The 23,180-nt window shown below is 37.5% G+C and overlaps 1 protein-coding gene across 1 annotated transcript; it reads left to right on the top strand.

Annotated features, from left to right (window-relative positions):
* Positions 1–497: 497 nt before the first annotated feature.
* On the top strand, positions 498–22,925 carry kpna6 (karyopherin alpha 6 (importin alpha 7)). The gene is made up of 14 exons (XM_084132100.1): positions 498–609; positions 6,867–7,000; positions 7,211–7,306; positions 7,510–7,609; positions 7,688–7,782; positions 7,885–8,016; positions 8,117–8,205; positions 8,348–8,447; positions 9,784–9,947; positions 10,286–10,364; positions 10,473–10,598; positions 11,331–11,458; positions 15,549–15,727; positions 19,207–22,925. Exons 1-14 carry the CDS (start codon positions 606–608, stop codon positions 19,392–19,394), a joined length of 1,614 nt encoding a protein of 537 aa, XP_083988226.1. The 5' UTR covers positions 498–605; the 3' UTR covers positions 19,395–22,925.
* The last annotated feature ends 255 nt before the right edge of the window (positions 22,926–23,180 follow it).

Below are 23,180 nucleotides of genomic sequence, written 5' to 3'. Positions count from 1 at the left end.
AAAATGTAAAATAATATTATTGAATATCATACTGACAAGTAGCCTATGTTTTTTTTTATTATTATTCTTATTATGATCATAGGCTTCCTTATGCACCCGTGTTATGTTAACATTTTCTTTAGTAGAACTGAACATACTGTATGTCTTGGCATTGTTTGTGTGAATATGCACAAATAAATAAAACAATATTTGCTTCACCATATTTTTTGACGGTGTTTGTGTATTGGCAAGCTCATAGCCTATAGCAAACTAGTTCTTGACTATAGATATTAGACAATTTATCATAGATTATATCTTCATAACCTGTAATTGTGTTGTAAATCAATAAGAAATAAATTCTATAATAAAAAAATTATATATTCAATAAATACAATATTTATTTAATATATATATAAGTATATTTTTTGTCAGACTATTCTCGCATTTTGCTCGGCGTTTCGTAGGACACAAATTGAAAACGCTGTCATTAAGTTTGTCTCCTTCGGCTCTCCGTAGATCACCGACATATTGTTTGTGAGAAGCAAATTCTGGAAGACAAGGAGAGTGTTAAGAATACAGCGTTGATATTACCAATCATCAAGGCGTATATCAGTAAAGAAAGTACGATGGGTAAGTATTCAAACTATACTGTTTTTTAACGAGTTAGTTCTGTTTGCGGTTTTTAGGGAGCAAATCTGTAGCTGAAAATCCGAGAGAAGCTACACCATGTCAGTTAAAGCATGAGTGTAAACGGCCAGTTAGCTTAGCACATTGCTGTACTCGACCTATAGGTTTATCAGTGAATCTGAAAGCAAATATATGAAGCTTAAACGCTTTTCAAATTGGCACTTGTGAGATTTATTCAGGGTTGACTGAAGTGGGAGGCAATTTTGAATCTTTGCCGGTGTAAACGCTTGGTCATGCTTAGTCAGATGTTGTGAAATCGTCTCATGTTTGTCAAATCATCTCCAACATTATACGTTGAAGAATAACCCAGTGAGCTGTCATGGTTCACATAAAATTGATGTCTATAAATGCTCTCTAGGTAGGTAGACAGCTGACGGGGTTAAACAGACTAAACAACTGATCTACAATGTCAGCGAGTTCACCAGTCGACTGTAACATGTGACCAACCCTTAAATCTGTTTATCGGGTGTTTATTCATAGTTTACTTCACCGAATGGAAGTAACTCGGCGGTTTCTTGTTGTAACCCCTTGGCTAGGTTGTCAGGACGATAAAACATCACTCATGATGCATGTCTGTTAAATATTATTTGGACCCCAGCTTTACAGAATACTGTTGAATGGGTTGTTTGAAGGGAGGAAGAGGTTGGGACAGGAATGATTCAGATAGGATGTCAGAGACTACCTGACTGCTGCTGACTTGCTTTGTCGGGTCTTATAGGCTACTATTTCAAAGAATCATCACATTGGAAATTAATGTGATATTTGGCAGCTTTTCCATGGAAATTTAGAGGTTTTCACACACACTGTGGCATTTCAGTTTGCAATGTGATATGCTGAAACCAGCAGGTTTAGGCTGCACTTTTGCAGATATTTCTTCAAATTGGGTTTCTCATTGCTTTCCATGGTGCAAATTTGATACTGAAAACATCCTATTAAACTATCATTAAACCAAATCGGCTCAACAAGTTTGGCCAGTGGTTCAGATTTTTGACCCATGTAACCTTGAATTCTTATAAATAAGTTTTTTATGGCATCTACATGTGAATAAAAGCTATTCAGTATGTTCATCATATAAAGCGATTGTGTCTCTTCAGAAAATTTAACTCAATTCATATTGATTCGTTTTACAATCTATTTATGAACTTTTTGAAGCATCGAAGTTTAATTTGTGTAGCTGCTCATGGAGAGTTTAGAAAGCTCTCAGATTTCATCAAAAAGATTTTCTTTTGTGTTCCGAAGATGAACGAAAGTCTTTACGGGTTGTGAGGGTGAGTAATTAATGACAGAATTTTTATTTTTGGGTGAACTAGCCTATCCCTTCAACCTTTGGATAGTCTATGTCCTGAGCCCGTCTGCTGTCTGTCCCTAGTGCTGCGTTTTAAGCCGTAGCAAACACACTCCTTTAAAATAGTTCTGCGACAGGGGCCCAGCCCACACTGCTATTTGTGAGGCCCATGTGATGGGCAACTATGTCATGGAGCTCTTGAGTCGGGTTGAGCCACAGCCTGCTTGTCATCCCGTCTAAATTTGTTAGTCGTTAGGATGTTCATTCTCTTCTTAAAGGAATAGGCCTTGTTCATAAAAAAACACCCTACTCATCCTCATGTTGTTCCAGACCCACATGATCTCTTTCCTTCATGGGGCAGGAGAATATCCTGGCCACTTTACCCGATATAATGAAAGTGAATAGGGTCTGGGGCTGTCAAAAAAATTAAAAGTGGTCCATATGATTCAGATGCTATATTCCAAGTGTTTTGAAGCCTTTTTTGAGGAACAGACAAACAATGAGTTATTCAAATCTTGACATTTGTCACTGCTCTCCTTATGTTAATGAGAGAATTAGTGATTTATTAGTCTGATTTATGAACAAAACATTCTTTTGTTCTTTTCAGTGATCTGTCCTGACTGATCAGGTTCTTAAGTTTTGCTCATGACTCAATGATCTCGTTATGTTTTTGTGTTCTCTTGAAAGCTGAAGTACTTGCAGCCCATTTATTTTAGTTAGATGGGGGGAAAAGGCAACCAGTTACACTACTGTTAAAAAATGTGGGATTAGTATGATTTTTTTTTTTTTTTTTTTTAATGAGAATGAAATTAATAGGCTACTTTTATTCTGTAAAAGTGATCAAATGTCTTTACTATTTCAAAGAATGACTTTTCTATTCAAAGAATCAAATTTGGGTTTCCACAAAGATAAAGCAGCACATTGAGTACAACTGTTTTCAACATTGATAATGATAAGAAATGTTTCTTGAACACCAAATCAGTATTAGAATGATTTGAGAAAGATGTGATGTTGAAGACTGAAGTAATATTGTTGAAAATTCAGCTTTGCCATCACAGAAATATATTTTTAAATACATTAAAAATATTAAAATAGAAATATAAAGATTTATATATGAATAAAATAAAATTGTATATTAATATTTCAGAATATGCATTTTTCTTTTTTTTAATTCTTTTTTTTTTATTGAATTCAACCTTGATACGAATAAGAGACTACTTTTAAAAATCTTACCAGCCCTAAACTTTTTAACGGTCATGTAGATTATTCAAAAGTTCTTATTCTCATATGGGTTTGGAACAACAGAGAATGATGACGAATGTAATTTTTGGGTGAACTATGCTCTTTAAAGGGATAGTTCACCCAAAAATGAAAATTCTGTCATCATTTACTCTCCCTCAAGTTGTTCCAAACCTGTATGATTTCCTTTCTTCTGCTAAACACAAAAGAAGATATTTTAAAGAAGGTTGGTAATTGAACAGTTGCTGGTCCCCATTGACATCCATAGTATTTTTTTTTCCTACTATGGAAGTCAATGGGGTCCATCAGTCGTTTGGTTACCGACTTTCTTCAAAATATCTTCTTTTGTGTTCAGCAGAAGAAAGTCATACAGGTTTGGAACAACTTGAGGGAGAGTAAATGATGACAGAATTTTCATTTTTGGGCGAACTATCCCTTTAAGCCATTGCCTATATTGCTCCTGAGGAGCTCGATTGAAATGCATCCTTCCATATGTTGTGAAGAAGGCCTTACCCATCAGGGAGACTCATTTCTAACAACAGCAGTCAAGCTGATACTTGTGGTAGTTCTCTGTTCCAGAACTGCAGATTTTCAGACTGAAGGTTATGGAGGTCTTCATGTGGTGCCAATGCTGATTTTTGGATATTTTCCTCCTTTCAGACACTGTACAATAAGATCTTACAGAAAGGATGGGAGCGAATCCAAGATCAGCAACTGTACCCTCAGGCACTTTGTTTGTTAGCGCCCTGATGTGCATTCGGAAGCATTAGCCAGTCATCATTCGCAGCCTCCTCTGCTCTCAGTGCCACACAAATGCTGAGACAGGCTGCTTTAGCTGCTTGCTCATGCAAACAGTGTTTAGACACCCTCAATAAAAGTGGTTTTGCTCACTGACTCCGGGTGGCTCTGTTCAAGTCTGTTGTGCTCAGCACAAACAGACCAAAGTGAGTAATGAAGCTGGAGATAGCTGCTGAGACTGCTGAACAATTTCTCCAGCAGTCATTGTTATATTTTGAAAGGAAGGATTTAATAAGCTAAGCACTTCCACATCCATTTTAGTCTCGTTATTGACGCCATGTGCGCTCTTGCAGATGGCACACTAATTGAAATTGTCATAGCTGTTTTGTTTTTCCCGTCAAAATGCCCAAATGCATGCATATCATCTTTGTCCACAGAAGACAGTTTGTGCAGGTCTTGCGCTCATACTTTCCTCACTAGCAGCTTATTGACGGATAAGTACTTAGCCATCTGCAAATTGGGATGAAGAGTTCAAATCAAGCTCTTTATTCTCATTTGTCTGGTACAAGAAGTCAAAAGTTTGAGGTCTGTAATTATTTTTATTTATTTTTTATCTAAAAGGCTGCAATTATTTGATCGTAAAAACAGTGAAGTATTGTGAAATATTACTACATTTTAAAATAACTGTTTTCTGCTTTAATATATTTATAAATGTAATTAATTTATTATAATATGCTGGTTTGGTGCTCAAGAAATATTTATTTTTATTAGTTATTATTTTTGTGAAAAGAACAGCATTTATTTGATTTGGAAATCTTTTGTGACATTGTTTACTTTTACTTTTGATCAATTCAATTAACTTTTTTCTGAATAAAAGTATTAATTGCTTTAAAAAAATATTACTGACCCCAATGCAAGCTCATATATATATGCAATAAAAAATATGCTGCATGGCCAAAATGATATGGACAACCACTTCTAATTAAAAGGTTTGTCAATTTCAGCTTAGTCTCGCATAGGTAGTCCTTCAGACTGACGGCAGAAGGTTTGGACTTTATCGCAGTTTTTCTTGGCCAAGATGACGTTTGACTGACATGTAACGCAACCAATCACAGTTCGTTTTGTTTCTGCGTAATGTTTAGGGGCGTGACAATATAATGTCGATGTCCCTACAATAACAGACCGGCGTGCATCTAATAAATTATTCATTCAAGAATTTTGTGCAAGTTTACAGCAACAATGGAGCTGCGAACTTAACATACTTTTGAAAATCCAGCGTTTAGTTGATCCTGGTAAGTGCTCATTGTCGTGGTTGTAAACACAACTCTTTCTTCTTCCACGAGGGGTTTTGGCGGCGTCATGGCATTTGTTTGCTGTGATGTCACGTTCAAGTCAGAAACTAAATCCGGAAGAAGCCAAAAACAAACAAACCATTTTCTGTTTTACCAATGGTTTATACTGCTTTTGTTTAATAGGTGGGGCACTGAGATTTGGAAAGCGCTAATGCTGCTAATCTTGCATATTACTGGATGGATAGTTTCAAAGTCCCTTTCAAGTAAAGTCTTTTCACTCGTCGCCGGTCATATTAGCAACGCCTCCGGGCAGCTATTTCGGGCATCCAAGACCACTATCAATTTGAATAGGGGAATCCTAAAATCTCAAAAACTGCATGCCATATATTTAAATAACATATTTCAAATCAGCCACTATCTCTATCTCTGATGCCACTGTCCCATAAATGTTGTTTCTTATACACAGTAGCGTTAAAAAAAGCTTAAGTTTCAGACTGGACCAGCCAATGCACATGTGCAGTCCTAAGCCCGCATCTCAGTCAGGACACTGACTGTTTCTATGGCAAGCTGGCAATCGGAGCTTCTAAAGGCAGCTGCAATGACGCAATGACTTTACCAATAAGCCATTGGCTCTTTTATTTAGAAGGCGGGACTTATTCCATCACTTTCTTCCATTCATAATAATATAAGTGCATTGTCTTGGTAAATCTAATGTCTTTGATAGTATGAAGTGAAAGGGTAGTTGGTTATAATGGTCTGTTTATTTGAAGCAGACTGTTAACTAAATGGGTTTGCACAAATAAATATGTGGAAAAACAATTATTTTCAACCCTCGTTCTGAAGTCTGATATAATCAGTTTTTAACGGTATGGCTATACCCTCCTATAAGGATTGGCTAACGTCATTGCATAGAAAACAGTATCTACGCCCATAAGTGTTTTGAAAACATTATCCTTATAAAACCGTAATTTACACACAAGGCATTATGACATAATTTGCTTAAGATTTGTGATGTAGCTGCTGTCAGATCCAATACATTTGGCTGCTTCATCTTTCAACAAGTTTCTTTGTCAACTCTCCATTACACTGTGTCCTGTTTACAAAATCTGCAGTCAAATTCTCTGAACAACATATAACCCTCTGATGCGATCCAGGATGCCTTTAAAAATAAACAATTCAATTGTTCCTGGCGCTAGTATCCTGAAGTCTGTACAGAGACTCAAATGAGCGGTTTTAAAACAGGACGCGTCAAAGCCTTTTTCCGGCACACGTAAAGTGAGCGGGCATCTGTATTCTCTATCTAGTGTAGACCACCTCAGTGAGTATAATGGATTCTATTTGATTTTGGTGCAACACTCACATCCAGTGTAGGCAATTGTCAGCCGTCAAGCAAATGAATGCCAGTTGTGCGATGATGTATAAATAAAACTATTTGTCAATGTCTTGCTCTGGGGGCAGGCATATGCAAATGCATTTGCTTGTGTGACGTCACAGATCCCAAAATATCCAAACGAGCTGTTTTTGGAGCTTGCAGGATGTTTTAATGGTGCGAAGATCAAGGCAAATTTGATTTCTCATGTCATGTAATTGTCTGTTGTGTCTTTGGAGTTGTCCGTAACCTGTTTCTGACTCGTCTTGCCCTGCAGAGCCTTCAGGAAGTCCTGCGAAGGATAACTTCAGGATGAACCGCTATAAGAACAAAGCACTCAACCTGGATGAGATGCGTCGAAGAAGAGAGGAGGAAGGCATTCAGCTTAGGAAACAGAAACGAGAGCAACAGGTGATCGATTATTATTGATTTTTCCGATTAGTTGTTGTAGCCCTAGTCCCATCCTACATGTTTTTTTCCCTCATTAACTATCCTGTTGCTTCCTGAAATGCATCACGTTACAGAATTTAAATGGGTTATGAATTTTGTCTCATGTTAACTTTAACTCTCACATCAATTGATGCAATTTGCACCATTGATTCTCTCTATTTCTCTTGGCAGCTGTTTAAGAGGAGAAATGTGGAGCTGCTAGGTGAAGAAGGGGGAATGTTTGACAGTCCACTCATGGATTCCTACGTCTCCTCCACCACAGCCCCGGTGAGTTCAAACCCAAATGCACAGTTTGCTTTCTCCCATTATATCACTGAAAGGGTGAGGTAACTCTGGGATTGTTGTTAGTAGTGCATTATGACCCCTTAATTCAATAAGCACTTGATTTGGACTTCTCAGAGGTGCAAACCTGGACTGAAAACAAATTACGGTCATTGATCTAGACCGAGTTTGTCCTATATGTTTTTTAGGATGGAGTAATTACAAGAGACATGGTTGAAATGCTCTTCTCAGAAGATCCTGAACTACAGCTGGTCACAACACAGAGGTTCAGAAAACTACTTTCCAAAGGTATCTTACACAATCACATGTCTGGAGTAGCTTAAAAGTGTGCCGGAGTTTTAATAAATCCATCTTTGTGTTTTTCAGAACCAAACCCACCTATCGACGAGGTGATAAACACACAGGGAGTTGTGAATAGATTTGTTGAGTTCCTTCAGAAAAGTACAAATTGCACATTACAGGTGAGTTTGAATGCAATTTGAATTAATTTTTGTCATTTTAAATTCTAAATGCAGGTCCTTGAGTGTGTGTGTGTGTGTGTGTGTGTTTTTCCCCCGTCTCAGTTTGAGGCTGCTTGGGCACTGACCAACATCGCATCTGGAACATCTCTGCAAACGAAGTTTGTGATAGAGGCTGGTGCCGTACCTGTCTTTATCGAGCTTCTCAACTCAGAGTTTGAAGACGTACAGGAGCAGGTACGAGTTGTGAAGTTGCAATGGATAAGTCACCTTGTTTTGTTTGTGCTAAATGAGTATGAATCCCGTGTGGGTAAATTGATGAATGTTTGTGTCACAGGCTGTTTGGGCTTTGGGGAACATTGCGGGAGACAGCGCTGTGTGCAGAGATTACGTGCTAAACTGTAATATCCTTCCACCTCTACTAATGTGAGTGCTAACATGAGATCATAATACTAGTGTTTATCTGACAAAACAGTGAATTTAATTAACATCCTCTGCAGAAGAAACAAACGGTTTTGTGCTGAATATGAGGATTGATTTTTTTCTTGATGATACTTATTTTGCCCAGGCTGCTGACCAAATCAACTCGTCTCACAATGACCAGGAATGCTGTGTGGGCCTTGTCCAACCTCTGCAGAGGCAAAAGTCCACCCCCAGACTTTGAGAAGGTCTGTACTGCTTCTCTGACCCTTGACAACACTTTTATTTTCCTCATGTTTAAGAAGATACTGGACACTTTACAGGCTGATAGAGGTGTCAGAAATACCAGCAAATTGAGTACCAAGGCGATACTAAAAGAAAATGACGATACCTTTAGCTGCGTTTCCATTACCCTTCGAATTGCGCAAATTGAAAGCGCAAATTGAAAATACGGCCAATGGAAACACGTCAATTTCGCAAAAACTCCCATTTATCGCAAAAAAGTTTTACGCTCGCATGAGGTGGTTTTTCAGGCAATTCGAAAAAGAAATATTTCGCAAAACTGCAATGGAAACAGTTTTTGCGCATTTACAGGTCACCTGACGTAGATGACGCGGTATGTTTGGACATAATACGAGACAGAGCTCTTTATTAAATTCATATAAGACAAAAGAATTACAGGAATAATGGCAACTACCCAAAACACCTTACTAAACTGACTCAAATGCAACATGGCATTTTCATTTAATTTATACATTTATTAGATATTTGTTTATACACTACGGTTCAAATGTTTGGGGGTCAGTCTTTTTTTTTTTTCTTTTTTTTTTTTTTAAGAAACTAACTTTTATTGAGTGAGAATTGATCAAAAGTGACAGTAAAGTAACAGTAAAGATTTTTAAATAAATGCTGTTCTTATGAACTTTCTATTCATCAAAGAAACCTGAAAAAAGGATTAGTTTCCACAAAAATATTTTTTCAACATTGATAATAATCATAAATATTTCTTGAGCTGCAAATCATTATATTAGAATGATTTCTGAAGGATTGTGTGACACTAAAGACTGGAGTAATGATGCTTAAAAGTCAGCGTTGCCACCACAGGAGTAAATTACATTTATATTAATTTTATATTAAAATAGAAAAGTTATTATAATCTCACAAATACTTTTTTTTAAAATCAAATGAATGGGGCTGTGGTGAGCATAAGAGACTTCTTTGAAAAAACGTTAAAAAAAATTACCGACCCCAAACTTTTGAATGGTAGTGTACATTAAGTAATATCTCAAATATTATATACTAAATGTAAGGAGTGCTCTCTCTCTCTCTCTCTCTCTCTCTCTCTCTCTCTCTCTCTCTCTCTCTCTCTCTCTCTCTCTCTCTCTCTCTCTCTCTCTCTCTCTCTCTCTCTCTCTCTCTCTCTCTCTCTCTCACACACTCACACTCACACTCACACTCACACTCACACACGTCTTTAATGTCAGTGCAGTCAGGGTGCATTTTTTTCATAATTTCAGAGGCTAAGTGGCATGTTTTCTCTTAATCTGTGGATTTCCTGTTGAAAGCTCTCTTTTGCTCTTGTAGGTGTCTCCATGCCTGCCTGTGCTGTCCCGTCTTTTGTTCAGCAGTGATTCGGACCTGCTGGCTGATGCCTGTTGGGCCCTCTCCTATCTCTCTGATGGGCCCAATGAGAAGATCCAGGCAGTTATCGATTCAGGGGTCTGTAGGAGGCTGGTGGAGCTGCTCATGTGAGTCAGCTGTTATGACTACGTTGTCATTTCTAGGTCATATTTAAAGTCAACATGAAACTACTACACTTGTAAGTTTTATAAGGACATATGTCATAGTGAAACTGAATATTCAACAGGACATAATGAAGGATGTCGAGTGAGGACTTGAATAAATCCACTTTATTTGATTGTATAATAACAGGATAGTATAACAAAATATTATCTAGAAAATTGTTTATGCTAATATTTTTCCATACAACAATAGCATACAATATGTTGAATTGGCCAAGTCAAGAAAGTTGAGAATCACTGGTTTAAGCTGTTTGCTAAATGACCTATTTCCTCTTTTCTTGCAGGCACACCGATTACAAGGTGGCCTCTCCTTCTCTGAGGGCTGTTGGAAACATCGTTACAGGAGATGACATTCAGACGCAGGTGTGTTTGCGTGTGAACAGATGTGTTTGTTCATCATCATGTATGATTATCTCTAGTTTCAGACTGGAGATGGATGGTCTCCTCATCCTCTCTTTTTCTCTGCCCTAGGTGGTGTTGAACTGCTCCGCTCTCCCTTGCCTCCTGCACCTGCTCAGTAGCGCCAAGGAATCCATCAGGAAGGAGGCGTGCTGGACCATCTCCAACATCACAGCGGGAAACAGAGCACAGATTCAGGTACACCCTGACCCACACTCCATATCTCCACAAGCTCAGGGCTCAGCTTGTTTATCACGTGCGACAGGGTTACGGCTGCACCCTCAAACCTTCAAAGGAGTGAACTTGTTTGTAGTGTCGACTTGGGATTTATTTTTGGATTTAAAGGGATACTTCACCGATTAGCATTAAGCTTTGTATCAGTAGAAACCCGGTAGTATTTTCGAATGACCGTGCTTTCCTCCCTCATGTCCCCCTGAGACAAGAGATTTCTGTATTGTGTTGGAAAAATCCCTCAGATGACGCAAAAATCATCATTTTGCGTCATCAGAGGCTTTTTTGGCCAGAGACTAGAGACTACAGCCAGTAGTAGGAGCTAGTTCCGCATGTTTTCAACCCGCCCATGGGGGGGGAATCTCACGATAAAACGGCATTTTTTCAGTTTCGAGTCAACTAGTAGCCTAGTTGTATCATTTCTTCTGATACTACACTCTGTAACTGGTAGGCGTGGCTTGGGAGTGACCTCGTAGGGCAGCGAAGCAAGTGCATTCTGGGAGTTGTTGTCTTTCATCCACATGAGCCAAAAATACATTTTCTGGCTTTTCTCAGTCTAGAAGGCACCAACTTCTAAAATAATTTCTACTACATAAATGACCCAATTTAAATACACATTCATCTTTCCAGCGGTGAAATATCCCTTTAAGGATGACTTTAATCCTCTGTTCTTTTTCTCACCTTCATCTTCGTCTACAGGCTGTAATAGATGCAAACATCTTCCCGGTCTTGATAGAAATCCTTCAGAAAGCAGAGTTCCGCACCAGGAAGGAGGCGGCGTGGGCGATCACTAATGCCACATCAGGTGGCACACCCGAGCAGATCAGGTGAGCTCTGAGTGTTTCCGCTTTCAAATGGCACGTCTTAAGCATCTTAAGCATTTAGGCATCTGACAAACTTGTCGCCAAGACGGCCTTACCATTTGCCATCACTGTGTTAGTTTTTGGCGATCGACATGCCAAAACATTCAGATCAGATAGGAAGTGATATCAGAGAGGACCACTACAAACCCTTATGACTGTGTCAAAGTCAAGAAGTCTCTTTAAATATCAGATAATTTGACCTTTTTACGATGAGGTAGAGTTAGTTCAGGTTGTAAAATGTCATGTGGTGCAACTTCCCAAACAATTACAAAAATGTTTTTTTTATATATATTTTATATAAAAATATATAATAATAATAATAATAATAATAATAATAATAATAATAATAATAATAATAAAAAAAAAAATATATATATATATATAATTGAGGTGTACACTCGTAAAATTCACTAAGTAAAATGTTAAAGGGACATTGTGTAGGATTTTCTCCCATCTAGCAGTGAAATTGTATTTTGCATTCAAACGAATAGTGCTCTCCAGCGCCTCGCTTTTTCAAATGCGTGTTGCATCTACGGTAGCCGTTATGTACCAAAAAGCTATGACAGGATGTCTTATAATAGCACTTCATCGAGTTTTCCTTCGGGTGAACTGGTTTGTTATTTCAAACAAACTGCAACTTGACACAATGAACAAACGAATGTTACAGTTTTGAACAAACAAAACTTACAACCTTGTTTTTAGGGCCTTCTCTACTTTACTCAATAGCTGCTATTCATCAAAGAGCCTGTTTAACTTTTAACTATAAATGTTCTACTGTCTATATAATAAAGTACACAACCAAGCAATGAAAAAAGCTTGTAATTAAGACCGTAACATTGGCTTAACTGTCGAGAAGAAAGCAGGCAACTTCAGCGTCTCTTTTGAAAGCTTTCTCCTGCATTAGCTATCCCGACATTAACCCTTGTTTTTGTAATCTCCGGTCACGTTTCCTTTTACAGTCTATTTTGGACTTTTTCGACGACGAGGACTCCTTATCCTGTGACTCAGCATTTGTATGGTCCTCCATTATAAATAACCGTGCAGTGCAGCCTTTTAAACTTGCCGGGGCAGTGACAAGCGCCTCTCACTGCTCAATGCTCTGGTTTCAGTCACGTGACGCTGGCTCTGAACGAAAACGCGTTGTGAAAACGCGTTGGCCTAGTACTTTTTGTCCCTCTCTGCTATTATAGTTTTTCAAGATGGCGGAACTACATGGAAGCCTCTGTGGACCTACCCGTCCCATGTATATAAAGATAATAAATTCTTCGTTTACGAGGATAAATCAGATCATGGCAGAGGTATTTGTACACCATTGAGGACATATTTATGAATAAAAATATTGATTTTAGATAATAAAATACCTAAAAAACTACACATTGTCCCTTTTAACTTTTTTTTTCTTGATAGTTACACCACATGACATTTTAATCATTCAGTTTAAATATTTGTTACACTCTCTTCGAAGAAAAGGTTCTATATAGAGGCTTAAAGTTCTGTCAGCCACTTCATATAGAACCCTTTTAAGGGTTATTTAGTTTGAATTAATTAATTTTTTATTTAGATTAAATTTTGTAAATAGCTCATAAATGTACTTTATCATTAGAATAATTGAAATAACCTGTTAAACATGAAAGTAATGTGCACTCATTTAAGACATGGCATAAATAATTATTGAGAAAGATTTCTAAGATTGTATAAATGTTTTTAAAACCGTATGAAACCAACCTGAACAGAGAGTACACAAAATTTGACGTGTTTTATATATATATTTTTTTATTACTTTTCTTTATTGTTGACACTCTTATTTGTCATTGACCCAATTGCCAGCCTGTAATTGGTGACTTTTATATCATATTTACCCTCTTTCCTTGTCTGTCAGATATTCTCTTTTTGAATAAGTGGGAAATTCTTGATCAAAATAAGCCACACTGCTCACATTTGTTGATTACCAGTATGTCTTGCTTTTCGAGACAGCCTATGACAGGTTGACGAGGATCATGCTCCACGCTCATCAAGATATAATGGAGTCAGAGCTGACCTCAGAAATAAATTCTCAGGATTCTTTAAGTTTAGAATGGGAACCCATTTAAAGTGCTTCCACAATCTTCATCTGGCCAAGTTGGGCCTTCTCAGATGGCCATTAACATGGCACAGCGTAAGCGCTAATCTTAGAGAATCACTAGGGAGTATTTGTGATGCGTTTATCCAGATTGAATTGCAGTGTGGTTTTCATGATGTCTGGTGAGATCACATAGTCTGGAAGTAGCCGTGTGCTTAAAGTGTTTATTACTATGCACACTCACAACAAATGGTTTCAGTTTTATCAGACATACACTTACAGCATTTTTTCCACAGCCAGTACAGTGCTTCATTAAATATGACTTACAGAGTACTTCCTTTAGTATAAGTGTAGCACAAACAACTTACCCTATCCAAGATATTATTTAATCGTATTTATAATGTATGAGTCTCGTTTTAAACTTCAGTGTTAAATAAGTGTGGTGTTATGACTAAGGTGAGCGCGAGAGTGTCAGATGATTCCTTCTCAGATTACAGAGCACCAGACTCAGAACCTGTTGATCTGTTTCTGTCTCACCTTTGCATGCTGGAGACTCAGAACTTGTATCTGTTGCTGCCTTCCCTGTAACAGTCTGGGGAATCAGAATTTGTTGATCCGTTTGTCTCATCTTTGCAGACTGGAATCTGTATATGTTAATGTCTCTGCTTAAGGAGTTTCTGTTGAAAGGGTACATTTATCTTTTTACGATGAGGAGGAGATTGCAATTTGCCGCTTCTCCATTCTAGTGCTGTGATTGACTGCTGGCATCAGAGGGGCACACACAGTGTGGCCCATCCTTATTTCCCCTGTGGAACTCATTTGCATAAAACACAGTTAGAAGTATACAGAAGTCCAAACAAGATTGGGAAAAGATTGAACTGTCATGCATGCATTTAATTTGAACATTAACGGCTTAATTTGTTTTAAGGTTTCCAAACATGGTAATGTATAGATTCTTTGTTTTAGCCACTTCTGCAGCATCCAAATGGTCCTTCAGGAATTTTTATGGCTTAAACTTATTAGTTGATTAGTCTCAAGATGGGTGCAGGGCAGAAACTGCCTGTGGACCAATGAGAAGTCCTGTCCTTTGTGCACTTGAGGTGTCTGTCTCTCATATGCAGAAAAATTATTTAATTTGAACCATCATTCTTGACCCTATGTCTGAAATAATCAGTTTTTAAGGACAGCTCCTTTAAGGCTTGTCATTAAACGGCGACTGTTATGATTGGCTAATGTCATTGCATAGGAAAACAGAATATGTATAAATGCCCTCTCGCTATAGTGTTTTAAAAACATTTATCCTTATAAAACCATTTACAGACAAAGCATTATGAAATCTTTTACTTATGGTTTGTGGTGCAGCTGCTGTCAGAGCTATTTATTTTTGTTGTCGACAGACACAAGCGCGTGGAGTATGTCAGAATATCTGTATACTGTATCCAGTGTAGACCGTGTCAGTGATTATAACGGGTTCTATTTGCTTTCGACGCGATGCAACACTCACAACCAGTGTAGACAAATGTCTGTGTTTGGAGCATTTCAATCTCAGTTGCAGTGCTCGTGGCATCATTGTGTGTCTAATTCTGAAATGCAAACTGTTTCACGCAGTGATTTGATGGGAACGGCTTGCCAAACATAAATTCCCTTTTTGTAATGTCATCTTCAGTTATTTGTACTAAGGGAAATTAAATTATGATGTTTATTTTTTATGAGAAAATAAGTACTGAAGAACAAATGTTGTCCCAGTCGTACTGAGGCATGTCTAGTTTTACAAATTGATTAATTTCACTAATTACACAAAGCAGCAGAGGGAGAATGCATATTATGTGCCAAAAATAAATCAGTTGGATTTTTTTTTTTTTAGGACTGTGTTCCAAGCAGGAACTTATTTCGATTTTACTGTTATTTCCTATTGATTTAGAAAATAAACCTATGGTGAAACACATGCAGCTGCTCATTCGTTCTCTTATCTTTTCATTGTCTTCTTTTCTATAGGTATCTGGTGAATTTGGGCTGCATTAAACCTCTCTGTGATCTGTTGACTGTGATGGACTCCAAGATAGTGCTGGTGGCTCTGAATGGTCTGGAGAACATTCTCAGACTGGGCGAACAGGAGGCCAAACAGAACGGCAGCGGCATCAACCCTTACGGCAGTCTCATAGAGGAAGCCTACGGTAACATTACTTCACCAAACCGCCATTTACATCAACATTATTGCATAATTGCATGTATTTTCAGAGAAATATATGAAATTTGTTGAAAAATAGCAACGCAGAGTTTGTATAGATAGATATAGATAGGCAGAGATAGATAGACAGATCGATATAGACGTATAGGGCCTGTTTACACCTGGTCACTTCATGTGTTTTTTCTGATCAGATAGCTATTCGAGACCAAGTGTATAAAGGACCAGGTGTATAAATGCCCTCTGAAACAACTTTAGGAGGTGGTTTGAGATGCAATCCTAACGAAACTGGACTAGTTTAAATTCAACTGGTTGTTTAAGCCATATACGTAAATTTTACTCCTCCCAAAATGGTAAAAACAAATAAACGTTTGAGAATGTCTTATTGCCTATATGACATGTCATAGCCAGAAATGACACTGCTCCTGCAACACGCATCACAGATGAGTAGCTGAGTATCTCTTCAGCAACGCAACCACAAATTGCCGCAAATGAAACTGAAAATTTGCCATCACAGCCACTCGACACACAATCATCTTCATTAAAAGTAGTGAGACTAAATTATCTCACCAGTGCTGATGTGGCTCTTACTCCTATTGCGGTCTTTGATTATGAATAAATTAATAAAATGCAGCTCATATCTGTTGCTTTCATTGCTGTGAACTTGTTAAATTTGCATATACTGTAGCTTGGCAATTGAAGATCAGATTTATATTTGTTTTGCGGAGACACATTTATGTGGCCAAGTGTAAATTGAACTCTTAGCTTGGATGGATGGATGGATGGATGGATGGATGGATGGATGGATGGATGGATGGATGGATGGATGGATGGATGGATGGATGGATGGATGGATGGATGGATGGATGGATGGATGGATGGATGGATGGATGGATGGATGGAGACCTATAGATAGATATAGACCCATATAGACCTATAGACAGATATAGACCCATATAGACCTATAGACAGATATAGACCCATATAGACCTATAGACAGATATAGACCCATATAGACCTATAGACAGATATAGACCCATATAGACCTATAGACAGATATAGACCCATATAGACCTATAGACAGATATAGACCCATATAGACCGATATAGACCTATAGATCTATAGATAGATATAGACCAGGGGTGGGCAAACTTTTTGGCTCAAGGGCCACACTGGGTTTTAAAATTTGACAGAGGGCCGGTCCAGTAGCAGATTATGAAACACGATCTCATGAAAGTGCGTATCTATACCACAAATTTTATTTCTCGTGCCATTTATACGCCAAAAATATTTTTTTTTTTGCGTGCATATGCTGCGCACTGTAAACCCCTTGGTTAAACCAAACAGTTGATGGACCCCATTGACTTCCATAGTAGGAAAAAAAAAGTAAATGTGTAAATAAATACTATGGAAGTCAGTGGGGTCCATCAACTGTTTGGTTACTGACATTTTTCAAAATATCTTCTTTTGTGTTCAGCAGAAAAAAGAAATTCATACAGGTTTGAAACAACTTGAGGGTGAGTATATGATGACCGAATTTTCATTTTTGGGCGAACTATCCCTTTAAGTGCGTATCATATGCACGCGAAAACTGCGTTTCATAAGATCTACAAATACAATTCGTGGTATTCGCACTTTCATGAGATCGGGCTGAGCAAACACATTTACTTTGTGGCAACGTCTGCGCGAAATTCAACAACTGAGAGATGACATTCTGACAATAATTTTTTAATGCTAGATATCCCCCATTTAGCATGTTATGTTTTGAGGTTAATTTTTAATTAGTCAGATGTTCGATAATTATAGCCTATACTTTTTAAATATTGTTTATCCTTATTATTATTTAATGGGCCTAACCGTAAATTAGAAACAAAACGTGTACACTTAGAAGAGTAAAAATGACAGAAGGTTACGTTAATTCAACTTTATTAAAACTGCATGGCAATCAATTTGCACTTCCAAAAGTCAAAAGTATTTGTGGAAAAAAACGAAATAAACGAATATACAAATTTATTTTAAGTATAATAAAATAAAACATAAAAAGCAAAGGCAGATCAGAACATTTAATGAACAAAACCGGGTTCTGTACATGGCAGACAGGGGAGCGTAGTCGAAAGCCGGGCGATAAAGGTCGGTAAACGGAATCAGTCAGGAGGAGACATCCACAAATCCAGAGGAGCAAAACTAAATAGCAGACAAATCAAAGGAAAAACTAAACATGTGTGCAAGCGGTTACCAAACATTTTTTTTCTCTGTGAGTTTCCAAAAAAAGGAAAAAACATTAACGTGCAACAAGTCTATGCGCTTAAGTTGCTGACTGTTTGGTTTCCATGGTGACGCGTCATTGCTTGTTACGTGACGCACCGCAGCCACAACAGCGCTGAATAAATGATGATCTGCTTTTATGTCATTTTTCCTTTTTTACATTTGTTAGCTACGGCATGAAATATCTGATATTCCGATTGTCAAATATATGCAACGCAATATATATATATATATATATATATATATATAACGCAAAGTATTGCAAGAAAAAGGCAAAATTAATGCGATCTTAAGACAATTTTTTAAATACTCGACGGGCGGGATTAAACAGCCTAACGGGCCGTATGTGGCCCGCGGGCCGTAGTTTGCCCACCCCTGATATAGACCGATATAGACCTATAGACCGATATAGACCTATAGACAGATATAGACCCATATAGACCTATAGACAGATATAGACCCATATAGACCTATAGACAGATATAGACCCATATAGACCTATAGACAGATATAGACCCATATAGACCTATAGACAGATATAGACCGATATAGACCTATAGATCTATAGATAGATATAGACCGATATAGACCTATAGATCTATAGATAGATATAGACCGATTTAGACCTATAGACAGATACAGACCTATAGATAGATATAGACCGATACAGACCTATAGATAGATATAGACCGATACAGACCTATAGATAGATATAGACCGATACAGACCTATAGATAGATATAGACCTATAGACCGATATAGACCTATAGATAGATATAGACCTATAGATAGATATAGACCGATATAGACCTATAGATAGATATAGACCGATATAGACCTATAGATAGATATAGACCGATATAGACCTATAGACCGATATAGACCGATATAGACCTATAGATAGATATAGACCGATATAGACCTATAGACCGATATAGACCTATAGATAGATATAGACCGATATAGACCTATAGACCTATAGATAGATATAGACCTATAGATGGATATAGACCTATAGATAGATATAGACCTATAGATAGATATAGACCTATAAATAGATGGACACAAATGGATATCGACAGACAGACAGACAGACATTTTGAAAGAAATCTCTTATGCTCACCAAGGCTACATGTATTTGATAAATAATACACTAAAACTGTAATATTGTGAAATATAAACTGTATATCTCTCTCTACCAGGGTTGGACAAAATCGAGTTCCTACAGAGTCATGAAAATCAGGAGATCTACCAGAAAGCCTTTGACCTCATCGAGCACTACTTTGGAGTAGAGGAAGAGGATGCCAGTCTGGCACCACAGGTGGATGAGAACCAGCAGCAGTTCCTTTTCCCCCAGCAGGAGGCTCCCATGGAGGGCTTCCAGCTATAACCAGCCTCCAGACCCTTCCCGGCCGCCCCCTGACCTTTACACCCCTCCCCTCCCCGCACCCCATACCCCTACCGAAACATGCGTCGGAAACACTCAGAGCGCAGCGATTGACATCTGAGTGAACCAAATTTCGACCTGCGACCCATCACCCAGACTGATTTATTTAAACACTGAGGTGTGTTTTAAGCAGGGGAACCAATCCACTGCCCTGCCACACCCAAGAGAGAGCTGGATTTTAGTTTATTTAATTTTTGTCCCCCTCAATGATGCAGCTAAATAATCATCCCCCTCAGGTAGAAATCGTGGCGCTGTGTCCTTTTTTTTCTTTTCTTTTTTTTAAGGCAAGGTATGCTTCAGTTTTCCCCTTTCACTGAAAGATGAGAGAATCGTTTACTCGTCTAATGAAAATCAGAAAATCCTGATCTTCATCCTTATCTTTTTGATCCTGGTTTGAATTATCAAGTGTTGCGTTGTAGAATTTCTTTCTTCTGTTCATTACTCATATTCTGGTAATTAAAAAAGCCCGGTTATATTTAATATGACCAATGCTTTAGACAAAACACCATAATATCTGCAGATGCGTTTCATGACAATTTAAGCACTCTTCAAAGGCTTTCAGGAGCCGTTTCAATTTCTTAGTATTAGTATTCCATTGACTTTATCATTTCAGACCATGCTGGGTGTGGAAACGACAGGAGTTTATGTAGAGTCTGTTTGACGTGGTGGTGGGTGGTGTTAAAGTAATCCATGCATTTTAGTAAAGGAGTATCCTAATATAACAAGTCATTACTGTTAAAAAACAATGACTGATGAAGTGCGGCCCAAAGAGCCCATTTAGTAAAGATAATGCCCATTTTTCTTTTTCTTTTTTTTTTTTTACCAGTCAGAGGTGAAATATCTAGTTGTAGGGTATTCGTGGTGTGCAGTGTTATGAATAACTCTTCTTTTGATCAAAAGGCTTTAACTATGAAATGTGATCTGGGGTAAATCAGCACACATCTGAGGGGCCGGGGTAATGCACATGATGGAGTCTTAATTCTGCTCTTTTCTCGTTATTAATTGGAGCGTAGTAATACTGGGTGGTTCTGATAACTTCAAGGTGTTTGTTTCGTGCAGCCCTCGGTATGTGCATGTTGGGGTTTTGCATGGTGTTCTGTTGGTACCAACAACCATTTTGTATCCCTTGCCAGATCTTCATTCAACAATTAGCTCACGCTCATTAGCTGGAGTTGTTCTGGGTTCTGTTTCTATTTTTGCAGGTGATGTAGATATGGCAAGGGATACTTATTTATATAATGAATAATAATGAAATTTATGGGCAAAAATATATATATATAGATATTGTTCTATTTGCACACACTTTGCACACATGCATACAAGACCAGCATACACTTCTTAAACATGTACACATACAGATTAGCATAAAACCGAGGGGAAAATGACTTCCGTAATCTCCAAACATCTTTTCTTATTTTACCATTTGGCACTTTTTAGGTTGATGCACTAAAACACCAGAGTTTGATGTTAGACTGCTGTGGATTTCAGACAGAAGACATGAAAAGTTCGAATATTAACCTCCCGCCCTGTACGAAACGAGCCGTGGTTTACTTTAAAACTGTGAGTAAACATTCATGTCATCTATGGAAGCATTTTCCTCTACCTCCATAATACACTGACAGAAGAGCGCTTCTCTGAGTGAATGCTAGGGGTCATTTGATTTAGTACGGGCTTGTATCTATGAGAACATAGACGTTGACTGACGGATGATGTAGGGAGGGAAGGGAAGTGACGCACAGTTCATATCAGCATCCTGTTTGGTACGGATATGTTTTGGTTGACTAATATCTAGAAGTTATTTCCTTCTGTAAATGTCAATGTCTGATGCGATTCCTGATCAGAACTGATAAGCGAAAGAAGGTTTCCATACTAATTCTGGTTCAAGAACCTTTTTGAATTTGAGACACTTGCATTTACCTTTTTGAAAATACCTCTTCACAATCTGATTTACTTTAACAGCAGTATCAAACAGGGTTTTTCTTTATATTGGTTCAAATCTTAGTTCTGTGTGAGTTTTGCTGTATTTGCAAGTCCATCTCGGAGCGAAGATGCTGCAGTTCAGATTTTTTTACACAAAATAAGACCGATCATATGGGGGGAAGAAAAAATAAAAACTATGCTTGTAAAATATATCTAATGGTCTACAAGACCACTGGCTGGATTCATACATTGATCACATAAAAAAAGCAAAGAAATTATCTCTTAACGGAAATGCACTCCTATTCACAAAAGTGCCAATCAGACCAACAAAGACAAGAGGCTGAATGCTTATCAATCTGTCTTTGATTTTTTTTTTTCTTTCTTTTTTTATTTACTTGAATGTGCACACATTTTGTGCAAATATTGCTGCTCTATTTTCTTATCTTACAAATTAGGGGTTACATTGTCTGCCACAGTTTCATTAGAGATGTGATGGTCTCCTACTTGTACACCAAATTGGTAAACTCAAAGGTATAAAGAGAAAAATGCATAATTTATTGTGCTCGATAACTAATACTTTTAACCAAGGCCAATGCGATGTTCTCAGTGTGTACTGTTTGCTTAGCTTTGTGTTCATTTTGGGCGTAGTTCTATTGGCATAAAGGAAGTGAAGATACTAATTATCGAAGGAGAAACTCTGTAATATCTGTATTTTTTTTATTTTTTTTTGCCCTCAAGTATTTTTGTGTGTATATGTGTAGTTCTTTTCTTGTTTATAAGCGCACTAGCTGACTATGTAGACCCAACTATGTTGTTCTGAGTCTGACTTCCCTCTGTAACTTACTGTAGCACAATTACAGCAAATCCAAATCAGTTCAGGTCTCTTTAGCAGACATTCTGTTCTCATTTAAGGACATTGCTTTCAGAAGCCAAAAGATTTAAAAAACAAAAAACAAATCTGGGTGTCTCATGATCTGTCTCTCTGTGAATTACACTTAAACCAGAGCTTTAACAATTATATTGTTATATTGGCACAATTTAAAGTTGAGCGCTGCTCTTTACTCCTTAAAATAACTTCTGAGAAGTGCAGAAAACAATAAAATATTTACAAAAGGCCACAAATAAGTGAAATTGGGTCTTTATGGTCTTCCGTCCTAGATCTTGTAGATGTTGACATTTTGAGACTTTTTGTCTCTTCCAAACCTGGAGCTGATGCATATGGTTGTGTAGTAATGCTGACTCACCTGTGTTTACAATGCTACATGTTTAAGTACTTTTCATACATAATATTAAGACTCGCCCAGGTGGAGATTGTATCCTGGTTTGGTAATTTCTTTCCTTTTAAATGTATTTATATTTAAATCTTTTTTTTCTTTTTTTTTCCTCCTCTGCCTACAATTGCCCGTACTGTGACTGACTTTACCGACGATATGAATGAGTGACGAATACACAAACTGAACATGTCACACGAACATATACATGAACAATTCTGAACAAATGTTTGAGTTTTTTTTTTTTCCTTTTTGTCCAGATACAAATAAAACAATAAAACACCTGGTTTGTAAACTTGCTTCTGTAAAGTCAGTAAAGGAGTGATTAATACAGTTAACCAGCTTTTCAAGGAGGTACCATTCCTTTCAAGATGCATTTGCTGAAATATTTCTCTCAAAAATTATAAGCACAATATCCAAACACATTTGTGTTTTTCAGAGTTAGTAGAAAGGGCTATTTAACATCCCAAGTTATTGGAACTGGAACTGTAAACTGTTAGTGGTTCATCAAACAAGTATGAAAAACATTGTTTAAACC

Source organism: Abramis brama, assembly GCF_963993115.1.
Source record: "Abramis brama genome assembly, chromosome: 12".
In the NCBI taxonomy this organism is placed as follows: domain Eukaryota; kingdom Metazoa; phylum Chordata; class Actinopteri; order Cypriniformes; family Leuciscidae; genus Abramis; species Abramis brama.
Note: the sequence above shows the minus strand (reverse complement) of the source record. Positions and strands in the feature narration are given on the sequence as shown.